This window comes from Prenolepis imparis, unplaced genomic scaffold, assembly GCF_030444845.1.
Source record: "Prenolepis imparis isolate NDT839.2.m4 unplaced genomic scaffold, iyPreImpa1.0 SCAF_7, whole genome shotgun sequence".
Classification (NCBI taxonomy): domain Eukaryota; kingdom Metazoa; phylum Arthropoda; class Insecta; order Hymenoptera; family Formicidae; genus Prenolepis; species Prenolepis imparis.
Window position 1 is genome coordinate 9,488,074 of NW_028141165.1, and position 19,517 is coordinate 9,507,590.

General features: G+C 35.3%; 2 protein-coding genes across 3 annotated transcripts in view; one reads left to right on the top strand and one right to left on the bottom strand.

Moving 5' to 3' along the window:
• The window catches only part of Cad74a (cadherin 74A), a 75,149-nt gene extending 61,852 nt beyond the window's left edge, over positions 1 to 13,297 (top strand). For both annotated transcript variants that reach the window (XM_083041747.1, XM_083041746.1), the window contains 13 exons: positions 30 to 333; positions 682 to 953; positions 1,126 to 1,290; positions 1,806 to 2,244; positions 2,480 to 2,721; positions 2,857 to 3,381; positions 3,561 to 3,913; positions 4,071 to 4,285; positions 4,553 to 5,112; positions 5,238 to 5,546; positions 9,508 to 9,802; positions 10,135 to 11,779; positions 12,221 to 13,297. In XM_083041747.1, coding sequence (XP_082897873.1) covers positions 36 to 333; positions 682 to 953; positions 1,126 to 1,290; positions 1,806 to 2,244; positions 2,480 to 2,721; positions 2,857 to 3,381; positions 3,561 to 3,913; positions 4,071 to 4,285; positions 4,553 to 5,112; positions 5,238 to 5,546; positions 9,508 to 9,802; positions 10,135 to 11,779; positions 12,221 to 12,431 — 5,529 coding nt within the window. In that variant the 5' untranslated portion in view covers positions 30 to 35 and the 3' untranslated portion in view covers positions 12,432 to 13,297. The remainder of the gene's footprint in view (positions 1 to 29; positions 334 to 681; positions 954 to 1,125; positions 1,291 to 1,805; positions 2,245 to 2,479; positions 2,722 to 2,856; positions 3,382 to 3,560; positions 3,914 to 4,070; positions 4,286 to 4,552; positions 5,113 to 5,237; positions 5,547 to 9,507; positions 9,803 to 10,134; positions 11,780 to 12,220) is intronic.
• An 844-nt stretch (positions 13,298 to 14,141) lies between these two features.
• On the bottom strand, positions 14,142 to 18,632 carry LOC145938807 (uncharacterized). Its single transcript, XM_083042582.1, has 5 exons — positions 18,477 to 18,632; positions 16,507 to 16,922; positions 15,616 to 16,014; positions 14,916 to 15,344; positions 14,142 to 14,701 (listed from the first exon to the last, which is right to left on the bottom strand). Exons 1-5 carry the CDS (start codon positions 18,621 to 18,623, stop codon positions 14,209 to 14,211), a joined length of 1,884 nt encoding a protein of 627 aa, XP_082898708.1. The 5' UTR covers positions 18,624 to 18,632; the 3' UTR covers positions 14,142 to 14,208.
• Between the last annotated feature and the right edge of the window lie 885 nt (positions 18,633 to 19,517).

A 19,517-nucleotide genomic window follows, 5' to 3' on the forward strand; every position in this document is an offset into this window, starting at 1 on the left:
CTCTTCGATAAAGCACGAGTCGATTGCAGGTGACGATGTGGACGATTTTGCTGTTACTAATCTCCACGTGGTCTTCGTCATGGAGTCAGGTGATAAACAGGGCGCCCCATTTCGTTCAAGGTGGGGACATGGCCAGGTTGGCCGTGTCAGAGGGCACACCGCCTGGTGCTCCCGTTTACACCCTTCAGGGAGAGGATCCTGAAGAATCTAAATTGCATTACTCGATCAGCGGCGAGTATTTTACCGTGAACAGAGAGACCGGTGTTGTGATCCTGAGGAAAGCCTTGGATAGAGAGGCGCAAGATCTCATCGAAGTCATCATCAGTATAACAGGTAGAACAATATACATGTATAACAATCTGTTATTTAATCTGTTATTTAATAATTGTCATTCTATGTACTTCTTATTTCTCTTTCTTTACGCGACTTTTGTATAAATATAAATAATCTTATAAAGTAAAAAAATTAGAATTGATAATTGGAGTTAAAAATTAAAATAAGATTTGCATAAACATAAATAATAAGATTTGTCATATGTCTCTTTAAATATATGTACTATTAAATGTCTTTAATACTAATTAGATACCTAAATTATTGGAACGGAATTATCTATTTCATCGATCTGTAACAAAAGAAAAAATTCAATTTAGATTTAAATTATGATAAACTTGCTCGTTTCAGACGAAGGTATCGCCGGATCGGAACCCAACACGGTGTCTCTTCGTCGCGAAATAGCGGTGCTGGACGAAAATGACAATCCACCAGTGTACCATGACCGTCCGTACGCGGCCAGAGTACCGGAAAGTGCGCACGTGGGTGACCTGTTGCTTCCTGAGAATACGATCATCATCACAGATCGAGATGGTGGTGTCAATGCCGATGTCCACGTGCAGTGCGTCGCAGCATCGCGCGACGACGACGTTTGCGAGATCTTTGACGTTTCCACGGAGAAGGTATATAATCAATTTTTATGAGAAATAAAATTAAACATAATTATATAAATATATAATTTGAATTTATATCTATATATTATTTATTTAAAAATTTTTTAAATAATTATTTATCTCAAAGAGAAGAAATTAAGCGAATGTATCGGTGTATTACTATTGCAATGGCTTCTTTCAGCTCGCCGAGGGGAAATACGACGTGCAGATCACGCTAGCAAAACCGTTAGATTATGAGAGGAGGAACTCATATTTGATTAATCTGCTGGCTGTCGACGGAGCTAGTGATCCGTCCAAAAGACTGCAGGCTAGAGCGACCGTTGCCGTTGACGTCCTCGACGTTCAGGTAAGTAGGTCTCGATCATCACTGAAATAACCGGTACATAATTGGCGACGGTCTTACATTGGATAATAACGTCGTTTGCGATAAAATTAGCAGGGAATCATCAACTTGTTATTCAATCTCTGCCTGTCAGTATGAATGCTGTCAAGTGGAAATTTAGGTCGCAACTTGTGAATAACGTTTAGAACTTGTTTAAACTAAAGTAATGAGTCTCTCAGTTTAATTTCTGTGTCACATTTTTTGCACTATTTGATATATTTAATGTTTCAATTTTATATTTTATTGACTCGTTTTTTATTAATTTCTAAATTAAGAAAAATTAAACATGTTAAAAGTAATATAAATGTATGAGAGAAATAAATAAAGTTCAATCCATTGATAATGGCACAAATTCCAATGATACTAACAATAAGTTGACAGATGCTATCAAATTTATAGAAACAAAAAACCAATTTTTTTTTGAATTTTTTATTTATTAAATTAAATTTTTTATTTATTCAGAAAAATTTATCGTGCAGGATCAGCCACCAATTTTCCTGAATGCGCCTTATAGTGCGGCGCTTCCGGAGAACACTGCAGCTAGTCACACGGTTCTGGTAGTGCGAGCTCGCGACGGTGACACAGGCCAATCTAGGAATCTGCTGTTGACATTGGAAGACGAGGACGCGGGCCACTTTGATCTTGAGATGTCCCGCGAGGGTGATGTAACAGTCGGCAAGCTGGTGACGACCAACGTATCTCTCGATCGCGAGGATTCTAGGATCTTGCAGAACGGTGGCATTTACACTTTCCAAATCAAGGCCACCGAGCTGATCAATAACGAGATACCAGCTGACACTGCGACGTCGATCGTCACGATTGTCGTCACGGACGTGGACGATCTCATGCCCATTTTTAATGAAGATTACTTCAGCATCAAGCTCTCTGAAGATATCGGAAAGGACACTCCTCTACCAGGTTATTAAGTTATCTAAAAATTGTATCAATCTAATTAATTATGATGCGTTAAATGCTTGATAAAATGTGTCAATATTCTTACAATATTTTTTCATTATCAACTTGTTAGCTCTTTTTTTCATTAAAGGCAAAAAAATTAAACGAAAATAAAATTTGAGATCCTTACCGTCTTTCTATCTTTCTTTCTTTTACGATTCAAGAAGATCTTTTGTTTGACAACATCATGATTAAGCAGGTCTGAATATGATTGTGAGCGACGGTGACGTGGGCGACAATGCAAAGTATTTCCTGGCGTTGCGAGATGTGCCGAGATATTCTGGAATCAGCAAAGCATTCACCGTCAGTCCCGAAGAGGCTCAGGGTCGAGTACCGGTAGTGATCAAGGCTAAGGACGTCAATGTTCTCGACTATGACGTTGATGACTCCACGAAAAGGGAACTCGAATTTGATGTCGTCGCGACTGTAGCGAGCGAAGTGGTCAGTACAACTTTAATTAATAATTTTTATAATTAAAAATTTTTTATAAAATATAAATATATGAATAATTTAATAAATTAATAAAAAAATATCTCGCTGGTTATTTGGTTTCTTATAATACTTTTTATACTGCAGGTAGCAACTTCCAGGGTGCACATCCAGCTCTTAGACGCCAACGATCACAGCCCCGAGTTCTCTCAATCGGTTTACAAACTATTAGTCTCGGAAGACGCGGAACCTGGCACTCGTTTCGGAGACATCTACGCGAACGATTATGACAGCGGTTCCTTCGGTGAATTAACGTACACGCTGCGGGGTTTCGGTGCGGACAAGTTCAGGACGGATCCGCAGGCAGGTGGGATATTTGTGGCGAAGAAACTGGATTACGAGACACAAAAGTCCTATTCTTTGACGATGGAGGCGAAAGACGGCGGCGGTCGAGTATCCGCCGTCAATATCCTCATCGAGCTCGACGACGTTAACGACAACAAACCGATGTTCGAACAGGCGGAGTACTCGAGAACAGTTCGCGAAGGTGCTACCAGCTTCGACCCGCAAATGTTTGTCCGGGCGACTGACATCGACGGGCCGATGCAGGGCAACGGAAGAGTCTTGTACTCGATCAGCCGGCACAATAGTATGACAGACGAAGTCTTCAAGGTTTGTTATCAAAACATTTTTTATCGGGAATTGATAATTTATAAATTATATTTTATTCCATTTAAGTTGATAAAATATACAGATTAAAGAAGTTATGATTGTTAAACTTTATAATATAATTAAATATTATTTCGAATTTCTTTCCTTGAACGTTTATATTTTTAACATAAAATTTATAGATTAATCCAGACTCGGGTGAAGTAACCATGTCGAAACCGGTTCGTTCTGACGAAACCGAAAGAGCCATTTACGAATTAATAATCCACGCGACGGATGTCGGAGCACCACCGTTGCACTCCGAGGCGAAGCTATTTGTTCGCGTTGGTGTTCCCGGGAATCAGAAACCGATCTTCCGAGGGAACTACAAGTCGAACCTACCTGGTCCCAATACTTATCGAGCGAGGCTCTTGGAGAACGCGTCTCCCGGAACGGAGGTTATTCGGGTGGTCGCGAATGATCCCGATGGAAGAGACAACTTGCTGCAATATTACATCGCGTCCGGTTCTAAAGATAACTTTGTCATCGATTCCAGGTGTGATATAAACTTTAGTTGGCTAATCCAAGTGCTTAGCTTTCTTTATAGCATTGTTCTCGCTATCTTTTAATTCACAAGATTCAATAAAATACAATGAGATAAAGATTTTTTTATCATTAGTTTTAGTAATTAATAGAATTTTTATTAATTACAGTTCTGGCATTATAACTGTGTCACCTGACGCACGTTTGGACTTGGAGACCGGCGGTGAAAAATACGAAGTCATCGTATACGCCGTTGATTCTGGTACACCTGTCAAGGAAACTGCCACTACCACTGTGACAGTAAACATCATAGATGTGAATAATAAGCCACCGACGTTCAACGAATCGACATATCTGGTTTATGTTTCGGAACGTGCAAGCATTGGTATGTTATTAATAATTAAACATTTATTTAAACTCAATTTTATATATCTATTTGTATTAAAAACTAATCGAATTATTTATATCCTCATTAAAATTAAGACATCTCGAAACATTCTGTATTTAATTATCATAATAAATAAATGTTTTTAAAAATTATTGTTTGTAAATAAAAATAGATTGCATATTAATTTAAAATTTGGAATTCTGACATTTTTAATATCTGCTGCTTATGTGACTTTGTCGTTTCATAAAAATTTTTTACATGCAGGTGAGTCCGTGTTAAAGGTAGTAGCAACTGATCCAGACACAGACGCAAATTTGGAGTATTCTATAGTGGAACCGATAAAAGCTGTCGATAAGACTGGCGTAGCCTTGAAGAGCACAATCTCTTACGATTACAAAACAGCATTTCGTATAAATTCCACTACCGGTTTGATAACCGTTAACCGGATGTTGGATTATCAAGTGGCCGCCGTTGTGATTTTAACGGTGCAAGTGTGGGATTTAAATGCCGTCGTCGATAAAGACAAGCAAGAGGCAAAGGTGGAGGTGACCATCTACATTCAAGCTTACAGCGACGACAACCCGACGTTTACTAATCCTGGATGGTCCCCGAACAATCCGACGATAAAGATCACGGTTCCGGAGGAACAACCCCTGGGCACGACGCTGTTGATGTTATCGGCGAAAGAGCCGACGACCGGATATCCGGTTCAGAGATTCGAATTAGTAAGAGAGAACGATGACGAAAGTTACGTCAATGTGGGCGTTCAGAGTGGCAACGTTGTGCTGAGCAAGAGGCTGGATTACGAAGGGCTGAATCAGAAGGTGAATATTACGATCTTGACAATATTATTTTATTAAATAGAGAAACTGGTAACAACGAGAAATTTTTAATAATTATTGGAATAAATTATCAATAATTAAAATAACAATTTTAATTTCATTTTCAGTTTATTCGCTTCAAAGTGCGAGCACTCGCTAGAGACTATGATATAACACGAAAAATGTCAGAGGCCAACGTGATCGTCGAGATACAAGATACTAACGATAACAGTCCAGTTTTCAGTCAAAAGGATTATAAGATTTCCGTTTTAGAATCGGTAAAACCTTCGAAGGTTGTGCTGAATGTCAAAGCGACGGATATGGACAGTTCTAACACCGAGCAGGAAATTCAAAGGGGATATGGTGAAGTCAGATACTCCTCGACTGGTGAAAATGCTAATCTTTTCGAGGTGGATCCTATAACTGGTAATATTCAGGTAAAAATTTTTCAATATCTTCAATAATTTTATCTTACACATTATCTACATAATATAATCTTCAATAATTATGTGATCAATTATTCTAATAAAATTAATTACATTATAATTGTATTATAATAATGTAAAATGAAATAATTGTATTATAATCAATTTCATAATCTTTTAGTTATCTTCAATAATTTTCTAATTTAAATTCTCTATAACATAAGACATTAAAAGCGATAATATTCAAAAATATATCATTTTTCTTTAACTACTAGAACAACACAAGCGCGCTATTCATCAAATTTGTATTTAAAAAAATAATATTTACATATAAAGTTTGTTCAAAATTGATAACTGTCAAAAAATATTAATAGAGTTTAAAGAACTATAACATCTTATAAACGCTTTAATCAGCTGATTTCTGTCAAAAAATATTAATAAAGCGTTACTTTGATAAATAAATTTTATAATAATAATATGTGAAAAATATTAAAATAATAATATGTTGTACATGATATGTTATAATACTTTATCCACCACACGCTGCACATCTCGCGCGAGACTGACCGTAAGACTCTGAGCAGCGGTATTGCCAAGCACACCCCACACGTCCGCCAGGCTGCGCGTTTCGCGCGAGACTGATCGTCAGTCTCGCAATCGCAGAATCGAGAATCGAGAATCAGTCTGGCGCGAGACGCGCAGCGTGATGGACGTGTGGGGTGTGCTTGGCGACATCGCTGCTCAGAATCTTGCGGTCAGTCTCGCGCGAGACGTGCAGTGTGGTGGATGTGTACAAGACACGTGAATCTAATGAAAGCGCAGATATTTTTTGATCGAAAGATTCTTGTAGAAAATTCTATATTTTTTGTTCTCTGTTAAAGATTTAAATAATGAATTTTTATGCATTGCATAATTATGCATTGCATAATTCACATATTTTTATGTATGCATCGCAATCAACGCATAAAAAGAATATATATTAATTATGTAATGCATAAAAATTTAGTATTCAAATCTTTAACAGAAAGTGCGAGCAGAAAATAGAATTTTCTGAAGAATCTTTTAATAATCGAGATAATCACAACATCGAGACTAATTACGATTTTATTGACGAAAAGATTTATTGATATTTTTTGATAGAAATTAAATACTTTAAACTCGGTTAATATTTTTGACAATTATCAGCTGATTTCTGTCAAGAACAATTAATGAAAGATAAAGTATATTATTTGCAATTACATATATTATTTACATATTACTATCCTATAATTTTTATAACATATTACTTTGAAATTTAATTAGTAAATTAACGCTTTAGTAATATTTTTGTAAAAAAAATATCAATCAAGTGTAAACAAACTTTATATAAAAATATCATTCTTTTTTATATCAAATCGAGGAATAGCGCGCGCTTGTGTTGTTCTAATATATAATAAAAATAAATAATTTATGTAGAAATTGTATATATGTATATTCACAATATCCGGTAATAATCGCTCATTCATCGTAAAGATAGAATGGATTAAAAACGGAGTAGGAAAGTTCCCTCTTGTTTCGCGATCTTCGCAAATAATGAAAAATTAATTAAAATTATCAGCGCGCGGATTAATATTAATAATATATGTCAATTATAACGCTATTTTATTGTCTAAAATTTAAAAAGGACATAAATGATGAATACATATTTATTTTTTAAATTTACACACTCGTAGAAAATGTTTCGAATTGCATATGACATTATAATCGCGTGCGTAACTAAAAGAATGAAATAAATGTGTGTGTATGTAAAGCCGAACAATGCTCATTCAAGCGTGCCTTTTAAAAAATAGTAGAGATAAAGTGAGAAGGACGCGAAGAGAATAAGAAAAAGATATAAGAAGAAAGCTTTTTCCATATATATTCTTTTCTCTATTTCTCCTCTTCGCATCTTTCTCGCTTTATTTTTAAAAGGCACGCTCGAACGAACACCGCTCGACCGATTGAGGTATCATATTACATGTCCGAGTCGCCGACTTTCTTATCGCGATTTATGTCTCCATTTGCTTACTCACACAAATGTATTCATTCAATTTTATTCACATACGCGATTATAACGTGTAATTTCAAGCATTGACCTTATTTCTTCTCGTATCTTTTTTAAAATTTTTTTCGCGCATATTATTTTACTCGAGATGACAGCCTCTCGATTACGCACAACGCGTATCGGGACAGTTAATACAGCATCGCGGAAAAGAAGCAACAATACTTGCGAGAATCGACTTAACATACCTTCTTTAGAAAAAGACTAGAACAACCTAAGCGCGCACTACGCTCGTGCCATTCTTCGGTTTTGTATTAAAAAGAATGATATTTAAATAAAAAATATGAAGTTTATTTAAACTCGATTAATATGTTTTGACAGAAATAAGCTAATTAAAACATTAATTTACTTATTAATTTTAAAATAAAAATGTTATAAAAATTTAAATAATAATGTTCTAAATAATATGTTATAATACTTTAAACTCGATTAATATTTTTTAACAGAAATCAGCTGTTAACTGTCAAAAATATTAATCGAGTTAAAAGAACTATAACATACTATTTAAAACATACTACTTTATTAATATTTTTTGATAGAAATCATCTGATTAAAGCGTTAATTTGCTAATTATATTTGAAAATAACAATAAGTTATAAAAATTAAAATAATATGTTTTAAATAATATTAACGCGTTAATTTGCAAATTAAATTTCAAAGTAATAATATGTTATAAAAATTAGGATAAAAATATGTTGTAAATAATATACTTTATCCTCGATTAATAGTTTTTGACATAAATCAGCTGATAATTGTCAAAAAATATTAACCGAGTTTAAAGTATCTAATTTCTATCGAAAAATATTAATAAATCTTTTCGTCAATAAAATCGTAATTAATCTCGATGTTGTGATTATCTCGAGTATTAAAAGATTCTTGTAGAAAATTCTATTTCCTGTTCGTACTTTTTGTTAAAGATTTGAATACTAAATTTTTATGCATTGCCTAATTAATTAATATATATTTTTTTTATGCGTTGATTGCGATGCATGAATAAAAATATGTGAATTATGCAATGCATAATTATACAATGCATAAAAATTTATTATTTAAATCTTTAACAGAGAACAAAAAATATAGAATTTTCTACAAGAATCTTTCGATCAAAAAATATCTGCGCTTTCATTAGATTCACGTGTCTTGTACATACACATCCATCACACTGCACGTCTCGCGCGAGACTGACCGCAAGATTCTGAACAGCGGTGTTGCCAAGCACACCCCACACGTCCACCACGCTGCGCGTCTAGCGCCAGACTGATCCTCGATTCTCGATTCTCGAGACGTTGCGATTGCGAGACTGACGATCAGTCTCGCGCGAAACGCGCAGCCTGGTGGACGTGTGGGGTATGCTCGGCGATACGCTGCTCAGAATCTTGCGGTCAATCTCGCGCGAGATGTGCAGCGTGATGGATAAAGTATTATAACATATTATTTAAAACGTATTATCATAAACATGAAAATGTCATTAAAACATTTATATATATATATATATAAACTCGATTAATATTTTTTGGCAGAAATTAACTAATAACTGTCAAAAATATTAATCGAATTTAAAGTATTATAACATATTTTTTGGAACATATGTATTATTATGTTGTTTAATTTTATTTTGGACTATATGTCAAACTGCTAACTCTCTCGATGCTACGAATATAACGCACAACGTGAATCGAGACAGTAAATCGCAGAAATAAAGTTTCAAAACTTTGATACAAATTGAATTCACTCAATTAGTATGCCTTTTTCAGAAAGGGATATGAATCTAAAAATTAACATTTTTAAGATTTAAAAAATTTGAAACATTTAAAAGGCGTCTTAATTTGTTAAATATTTTTTAGATATCTCTTAGTCTTTATATTTTCATAAAAACTTAACCGAAATTTACAGATTGCTGCGAACACGACTCTCGATAGAGAGAGACAATCAGTACTGCGTTTCTACATCGTGGCTTCGGATATGCCACAAGGTGGAGCCGAACAACGAAGTAGTCGAGCCTTGGTGACAATCGACGTCCTCGATGTGAATGACAACGCTCCTAGCTTCGAACAGGAATCGTACACCGCGGTGATACCAGAAAACGCACCAGTGAGAATCAGCGTGGTGAACATCACGGCTACCGACCCGGATGAAGGCAAAGGCGGGATGATTTACTTCGAGATCATCGACGAAGGTGAAGCCAATGGTAAGATTAAAATTTTAATTGTAATGATAATTTAATATTTTCTAAAATATATGAAGAATAACACGTATAATTAGAAAATAAAACTATTTAAATAATTTTTTACAAGATGTACTTTTGTCATATAAATTGTAAAGAAGAAAGTTAATTATAAAATAATTTCTTTTTTCTCTCTTTGTCGTAGAAATATTAAATCAATCTTTTATAGAAATGTTAAATACAATATATTGATACATCTTATATAATATAAAAAAATTACAAAGTAAGATTTTTAACTTAAAAAAAATAATGCAACAAAATATTTATTGCGAATTGCGCTTTTTGATCGATTTTAGGTCTATTTAAAATTAATCACACGACTGGCGAAATTTATTCGGCACGAGCATTGACGGGCAAAGGAAGGACCGAACCGTACAATATGCGAGTGCGAGCTCAGGATGGCGGTGATCCAGCTCTGTACTCGGACGTGAGTCTCAGCCTGTACATCGGCGACGTGGTGAGCAACGACGGCGTGCCGCTGTTTATTCGACCGACGTTAGAAGAAGTAGCCTACATCGCGGAAAACTCCACGATCGGCAGTCCGGTTTTCCAAGTGGTGGCGTCCGATCCCGACGATCCGAATCTGCCGAACGGCAGGATCACCTTCCGCTTCTTAGAAGACGGCAATTTCGGCAAAGACGCGAGCGCCTTTAGAATCAACAGCGACACCGGACTGATCAGCACGCGGAAGTTGCTCGATCGAGAGACCAAGGACAGCTATACGTTGATCCTGGTGGCTCAAGATCTCGGCGAGCCGCCGCAGCAGGCGACCAGAGTGCTCCAGGTGATCGTAAACGATATCGATGATCACAAGCCGCACTTCAAGCGCAACCTCGACAGTCCACCGATCGAGCTGAGCGTTCCGGAAGAGATGCCGGTAGGTACCAAGGTCGGCGTGATCGAAGCGATCGACGAGGACATTGATGAGAACGGGATGATCGATTACAAGATCGTGTATGGAAACGAGGCGAGGTTCTTCGTGGTGGAGCGACTGGAGAACAATTCCGCCGTTATCAAATCGAACGGTCGTCTCGATCGAGAAACTACTGAGTTTCATTTACTGACCGTCAAGTGTTTCAAGTACTCTTCCAAGAAATCGGACGTGGTGCCGAAACCATACAACCGACAGGATCCTTCGGAGAGGCAGGTTCTTGTCAGAGTACTGGACGTCGATGATAATAAGCCGCGTTTCAAGAAAGACAATGTGACCTTGGGAGTTCGCCTGAATGTGCCCATCGACACCAGTCTGATCACCCTGGAAGCCTACGATGCTGATTCCAGTGCGTTACCCATCAACTATAACATGAGCAAGGTCTCCTTCACATCCCTAGTCGATTCTGCCATGTCACAGAAAGAGATACCGTCGCAGTTATCCTTGAACGCGCGCACCGGCGAACTCAGGACGACGGGATCTATGGCGGGATACGCAGACGGCTTCATGGAGATGATCGTGTCAGCCAACAACTCGGTCACACCGGGACGCGAGACCAACATCACCGTGCGCATATTTCTGCTGCGCGATCGCGACATGTTGAAATTCGTGTTCTCGAAGCCGCCGGTCGAGGTCAGGAAGACCCTCGAGGACTTGGAGAAAGCGGTTCAGCAGGCTCTCTCGCTACCTATCAGCGTCAACGTCTACGATACGCAGTTTTACTCGAAAGACGACAACTCTCTGGACTTTTCTTCGACCAGCTCGTGCTTTCAGATGGTCGGCAAGGAGTCTTATGACCTGGATGAGATGCGGGCGCTACTGACCGACCCAAAGAACCAAGAATTAAAGAAGGTATACAAGGCATATCACGTGGAGAAGGTACAGCATTGCGCTGCTATAGTGACACGAGCTGATGCCTCCATGACGCAGATATGGGTCCTGGCAATCGCGGTCCTCGTCGGAATTGCGACAATAATCTCCAGCTGCACATTATGCTGCATGCACTCAAAGTAAGTGTCGACAATAAAAAAATTTCATAATTTAACAACGACAAGTTTCTAAATTAACTTACGTAAAATTATTTTATTTTTCAAGAATAAAATGCATTCTCTGCTTTTATTGCTATTTTATCGATTTTTTATCAATCTAATTTTCTACAATATTGCAATAACATTTTAACGCTCTACATATACATATATATATTGACAGAATAATATTTATAACATAGATAAGCTATATAACATTCTTTAATTTTATATCAGTAATAACTTATCTCTATTTCTTATTGCTTTGTATTTTCTGACCTCTCGGAATAATTTCTCGTCACTTAAAATATACTTGACAGTAAACACGTTAAGGTCGCGTACATATTGTCTTTTGTTACACGCTTTAACGCCATTTAGAAAGGAGGTCGTGGAACGAAAATGTCGCAATTCGTGTTTCTCTTTCAGGTACAAGAGGCAAGTGAAACATGCGCGTTTGCGCGATCAGCCACGACCGCCTCTCAGTTACGTATCTTCCGGACCGGCCATAGTCAGTGCTGGGTCTCATACGACTTTGGGCCCAGGTACCATGGTCACCCTGGGCCCACACGAGGGTCCGTACGAATGGGGCGCCGACACGACACTTTATCATCCAAGCACGCTGGGTTCGAGAACGTGAGAGATTCGGAGAGATTTAAATTACATCAACTTTTTCTTAGGCAACACTTTCTTAATTGTCTGTTAGTAAATTATTTAATAATTAAACAATTAAATTTTATATGCAAGAAACAAAATATGAACAATAGAAGATTATTTCGCAATTAATTTAAAAATAAAAATGTTATTTTGTCGAAAAAAATATTAATTAAAAGATACGCTTATTAAAATATTTAATATTAAAACTAAAAAAAGGAATATATGTAAAATTATCGCTAAGAAAAAAATCGATTAAAAATTATCTTAAAAGTGGTGGTTCCTAAGCTATTTCGCGTATATGATGCATCGTGTATATGTATATGATTCTGGTGACTTTTTGAAGATGACGGTGATGTTTGATGAAAGATGCATTAAAAGATACAAAATTGTTAAAGCAATATAATTTGTAAACTAACAGTTAAAAACAACTAGTTGAACAAACAGTTGGACAAGCAAATGAATCGATGGTGCTATATTTGTAATATAAAAATGTAAGTGCGATTTAAGATGAATGTAACAAAGTATATGATATGTAAAATGTGTGACAATATTATTTCTAAGTAATTTTTTTTAAGACTACTAACTGCGAGATTGTATATTTCATATTCAAGCATTATACTTGTGGTATTAAGAAACCGCAAGCGGTCTCTCTGTTGTAATATAATATCATATTTAAGATAAAATAAAATTGTACATTTTATCATATTTATACAATAGTTAATAATACATATATATACATTTTTAAGTTTGTATAATTTAATTTTAATTTTTTCTAAGTTTCTGTATTCAAATGTTTGATAAAGGAATACGACTATAATTATGATAAATAAAATATATAAGTATGTCACACTTTCTTTTAATCACATACTTAATATACAGATTTTTTAAAATAAATATATGTCAGATAAATAATCTCAAACCGATTAAAATTTTTTGAAAATTTACCATAAAACAGCTTAATTCATGTGCAAAATATTTTTTCTGATTATTTCGTATGATAATTAAAGTTGTTCTAATTGTTTTAATAATTTCGTACCCATAAATATAATTGATATGTCCAGCATTGTAGTGATCTATGAAGAAATCTTCTGAAAGCAATAAATATCTCCAAATCGTTCTCGCTAAAAATTATCAGGGGTTTGATCCGAATGCTTTAAACGCAAATGTCAAGGTGAGGAAGCAGTTTCGGATTCGAACGGGTTATAAATACAATATCGAAATTTTTAGCCGATTACGTGGCAAGTACGTCATTTTTTTCTCCAGAAATGTCCAAAATAATAAAGACAAATTCTTGTTTCTGTGATTAATAAAAGTCTGTCGCACGATTATTGAATTACTTGCATTTTATCTTGTAAATACACGCATATAGATATAAATAGCTTCATTACGTTAATCATTTTTTATTTTTTCTGGCAAAATCTGAAACATTGGAATAAAATAATAATATAACACATATAACAAAATTTTAAAATAAATTTTAATAAAGAAATTACAATTCAAAATTATATATAAAAAAATATTACAAAAATATATTTCTCAAACAAGATACGAGAACAATTGTGTGTGCATTGTATATAAAATTACTTTTAATGATTCAAATGAAACAGAGTGACATAAAGTATCTTTCATTTTTTTTTATGTGACATTAGAATAAATCATCAAAGTATCAAAGAATATTCGACAAAGCACTCAACTCTCAGCTCTCTCAATTTTGACATCTATACTTCTAATTTAATCTCAGCGTAGAAGACCGTGAAATATTAAAATCTTTCGGTGGCATCGATATCTTTCGAAAGATCGACGCTTTTGTCCTCGTTGGCCTTCGAACTGTCGAGCATCGTTGCATTATCGCAATTTGCGAAATTCTTCTCCGTACTCATTATCATTTTTTGCGCGTTTATTTCATATTTCTCCGTGCTAGCATAATCCTCATCTAGGCTTAATTTATGATTGGAAAACATAGTGGTATCCCCAATGATACTATCATCGTTATCTGAATAGATGTCTGATTCGGAATTATTTAATACAAAATCTCCGTTTTTCTCGCGCTTATCTTCCAGATTCATCTCGTGATATCGCGTTATCGACATAGTAGTCGTTTCCGAGTTTTGATTCTCCTCGAACTTCGATTCCTCGATCGCGGAATGATCGGTCAAATGTTTGGCAATCGATTCTAATGGAGACATTATCTTCTTCGCGAATTGCTGTCGCTCTTGACTCCCCATTGATTCTGATCTTTGGATAATTTCATGTCTAAAAATTAAATTTGCATTAATTAAGCATTTTTTCTTTCTGCCTAATTTTTTTGTCTTAAATATAAAGAAATATAAAAAACAAACAAAGCGACTATCAATTTATGATTACTAGTGATGAGACAAATTTAAAGTATCGACTTTTTTCAGAGCGAACTTAATTACAAGCGAGATAAAAATCGAAAAAAATTAACAAACTTGTTAAGAATTCGTACCTGTTGAGCTTATTCTTTTTTCGAGGATACAGATTCAGATGAAATATCATTTGCTGCTTTTCTTCTTCTTCTGATATAGTTGTGGGGCTGGGTATAGCTATAAGAGGAATCGGTTGCGGGGACGATGCGTGAAATTTCGGCACACGAGTATATTGAAGAGGCCTTCTAGACTCGTAATCGTCCATAGATCCTTGCGGTCTCGGCCACGACGCCTTCTTATTCTGCTCCATGACATCGGTAATGGGATAAATATCGAGCATCACGCTAAACGGCTTTGGTTTACGGTTCTTCGTGAAACTATTCGTTGAATAGGAACCGAGGCTTTCGTACTGCGGTTCCATCATGATCGGCTTGTTGTAGCTAAACGAGGGTCGAGAGTAGAAAGAATCATAGTAAGGGCTGTAACGATGTACTCCGATCGGTGAGAATCTAAAAGAGAATCATTTGATTTAATATTTAAGTTAAATAAATAAACTTTTTATATTAATTAATAAATCTAATCTTTCTATTTTTTGAAAATATATATTTACGATGACTTTTATATTATAATATATAATAATATTATATATATTTATATAATATTATAATTATATCATCATTATATTATAGGACAAAAGATAGATTTGAGGACTAATTTCTGATATTTTAATCATCTCTCTTCGCGCATTATAATATATAAATTTCGCGAACAATTACAAACCTTACGTTAGATGTGGCTAAGAGATTAACGTCCGCCGGGTGTTTCGGTTTGTATTGATAAAACGGGTCATTATTGTGTGAATAAGGGGTCATATCTTCATTCTCGGATTTATCGCTATTGGACATCATCTCCCCTATGGCAGGGATCAGATCGTATTTCTTCGGATTCATGTAGACACCAGTGAACTTGATGCCGCGTTTCGGCATCTCGGCGTTGTTCGCCAGGTACTTGATGATGTCCTGTATGTTTCTGGACGAATGCGGGTATCGATATTGCGACAGCTGTGGATATCTCGGACGTTTGAATGATGTCGGTTGCGGCGTCTTGAACTCCCAGTGAAATGGTATCGGTCGACTTTCCTCTGTGTTCATGTCTTCGTCCAAATTCGGATGTTTATATCTAGCGAAATGACAATATCATATATACATATATCTCGAAAAAAATTATCTGAGATGAAAATTCTCGCGATACTATTAAGTTCTTTTGCAACATCTACACATTGCGATGAAATACAAATATATTTCATCATAAACGACATTATTTATTTCTATGCAGTTTAAAGAAGTGATTTATCACGCTCAATTACGTAATGTTATCTAACGTTGAAAGTACTCGCAATCAGAAATGTCGATAGCGCATCGAAGATAATTATTTTCGATAATATTGATGAAAGGAGCGATACGTCAATGAACGTCCGCGTGAAATGTGTTAATTCTTGCATCTTGCACAAAGGTCACAACATCGTTGGCATCCACAATTCGTCGATCATCGTTTAAGTCGGAAATATCTTTGACTTTTGATATTTGTTTCGTTTGATAAATGATGATTGGAGAAATCGAACGCGCTATTTAAGATAATCACAGACGTCGATCACGACGAAGTGTCGCTCACCTTTGTCTCACTCGATAAACGATCGCATGATTATCGAACAATTGTTTGGCCTCGGCTTCCTCGTTTTCCCTGGTATCTTCAACAGACTTCAGCACTCTCTTCCGCTGTTTGAAGTTATGCAGATTCTGCGCTCTCATCTCCGGTTCACTAGTGCTAGGTTCGTCCATCATTATATCGCTCGTTGCATTTTTTTGCATAAAATCATCAAACTTCTCGTCATCCGAACGATCTTCCATGTAAAAGGCGTCCGTTTGATGGACCATAGCTTCGGATAGAATCGTGGAATTCGCAGATTTTCTCGCAAAATTGGGTGACTTTTTGAGAGCATTCTGTAGTATATATATATGCTTCGTTTCCTGATTGATTTTACTGTTTGCCGATGTGGCGGACGTAAAATCGTACGTAAATATCGCCACCTACGGTGGTGTTAAAAATAATTTAAATTGGATTACTTGTAAATAACATTTATAACACTTTATAATATATATATAGCAAATTATAAAATTCTAAAATACAATTGGATAATAATTTTATGTGAATTGAATTATAATATTTTTTTATGATATTAGAAAAATATTATAGAGAATCGAGTACACATTTAATAAGTTCTCTATGATACTTTAGTAAACTAAGAATTAACATTGCGCTACTTTCTAACGAAAGTGCCACACAATGTCACACTCTTACTGATAATGAAATCACGATGTCCAGCTCGATTTAATCGAGGAAGTGCAACAGCGATGTATCACGAGATTGCGCGAATAACAATTAATTAATAAATTCGCGAGCGGTGTTTGTCGAGCTTCTGAAGCAACAAAATTGTAATTAACCCTCTTCCAAAGTAGCGGACGCTACTATTAATCCATATGCGAAACATAGTTAACGCTCTATATCCGGAGCACGCAGAAATTTTTGCTCGCTTGGCTCGCCATGCATGTAAGGGATATACTCGAAGATTCGCGGTGAAATTACAATTCCACACACGCCTCCGACATTAATCACCGGAGAAAACGTGCGAAGTGTAATTATGCCTATTGTTTCTGACGCGTGGAAGAAATCAGCGAAAAACTCCACTCCGTTTAATTATCATGTCTTTCTGGCGCGTGTAACAAAATCGTGCGAAACAGGATACGTCATTTTGAGGACATTTTGTTGTACAAGGTCATTGTTCGTGTACGATAGAATGTGTAGCAAAATGATTGATCATGAGACGTGTATAATAATGAATAATATTAAGTATTGCATCATTTATTCAAGTAAAATGTATTGTTTTATGTTCTTAACCTTGGAAATCTAATGAGGCTTTAATAAGCTATTTACATATTACAGTATCAATGATTCTTTATCGCGTAGAATTTGATTTTCCATGACAAGCATAATTGCGAGATACACGTTAGAAGAATAAAGATATACATTATAAGAAAATATCTAGCTAAGTGTCACTTATAAACTATTGTGAGATTATAACGTTTATAATTGTTGTGACAGAATTAACTACTAAAAATTTATATATATATAAACTTGGATAACATATAATTATACTTAATAAAATCAGAACAATTATACAAATAAGAAATTTAAAATAGCGCTAATTTTATTTTTATTATATTTGTTTTTATAATATTATAAATAGAAAAAAAATAATCACAATATAAAATTATAGAAATGTTAAAAGAGAATAAGCTAAATTATGCGCTCTTTATTCTTCTTGATACTTTCTCGAATATTTGTAATCAGATTTATAAATTCAATTAAGTAATTTAATTCTCTTAATAATGTTTTCAATGTTTTTAATTTAATGACACAGTTTAAAATATGAATAAATAATATATTAATAATTTTATTTTTAATTGATATATGCTTTTTTAGGCTTCTTGTACTCTAAAATATTTCCAACGACACACATACTCACAAAATAAATAATAACGTAATTAATTAATAATATTTATGATTCGGTTTTTTCAACTCACCAGTATCACTGTTACTACCACCATAACTCCGATCGCAAATTTCCTCGCGATCAGGCCGTAACGACTCCTATTGTATCGATCACTGCGATCAGAATAGAGACCTAGCTCAGACGTACTTATAGCGGATCTCCTGCTGGTTTCAAGCATCGCCTTCTGAGAGATCTGGCGACTAGTGTCCTTTACGATTACACATTAACGATACTGGGCATTCTTAACTAAGCCAGCTTACCGTTGACATCCTCGACGAGACTCGCTGAGATTCGTCGATTCGTTTCACCTTGTTATTGACATTGAATAATATTGCGAAAGATTAATGAGCGTTCTTTGGCAATGATTATTTTGATAAATAAAAAGAGGATCACTCTGTAGCTTGATGATATATAGAGCACGTAAATAGAGTTGCTCTCTCGGTGTTTCTCACGCAACTAAGGATCGTACATTTCTCGGCTCGCAGTTTTCATTAGATTCCATCAGGAGCGTGGAGATTTCCTTTGTTCGTGGGGGAGGCTCGTTACGGTAAGTAAAAGGCAGGTGGTTATGGGCTACTTACTTCAATGCCAGACTCGAATGCTGAGACATCGCACGACACGAGGGGAAAATCTCTCACCGTTCCGGTGCTTGACCCGCTAAATACACTTCTAAAACTTTAGTTTCGTCCGCTCATACGTCAAAGCAACAACACTGCGATTTCTTGTTCGTGATGTGCACTTTGTCACAAGTGTCTACACACGTATCAAGATTAATAGAAAGCGATTTGAAGAAAGGGATGTGAGATAACATGTGGAATTATAGAGCCAGTTATAGAGAAATCTATTGTCAAATATTGTAAGCTATATAAATAAAGATTATTATTATATTATATATAAATATTGTTTTTTTTTAAACACTAATTTATTAAAATATCTTAAAAAAGTATATGAGAATACTTGTGTTCGATATATATATACAATATATATGATAAGTATATAAAAATATATATCATAATAGAAATTAGTGCATTTTTTTAATTGATAAACGTGTGTTTTTGTGCGAGAAATGCCA

Excerpts from the sequence above, each read along its gene's own strand:
- LOC145938807 (XM_083042582.1), bottom strand. The coding sequence starts at position 18,623 with ATGCTTGAAACCAGCAGGAGATCCGCTATAAGTACGTCTGAGCTAGGT. Across the intron at positions 15,345-15,615 it reads TTAGCCACATCTAACGTAAG|ATTCTCACCGATCGGAGTAC; the intron begins GTTTGTAATTGT and ends ATTCTCTTTTAG. Across the intron at positions 14,702-14,915 it reads AAAAAGAATAAGCTCAACAG|ACATGAAATTATCCAAAGAT; the intron begins GTACGAATTCTT and ends TTTAATTTTTAG.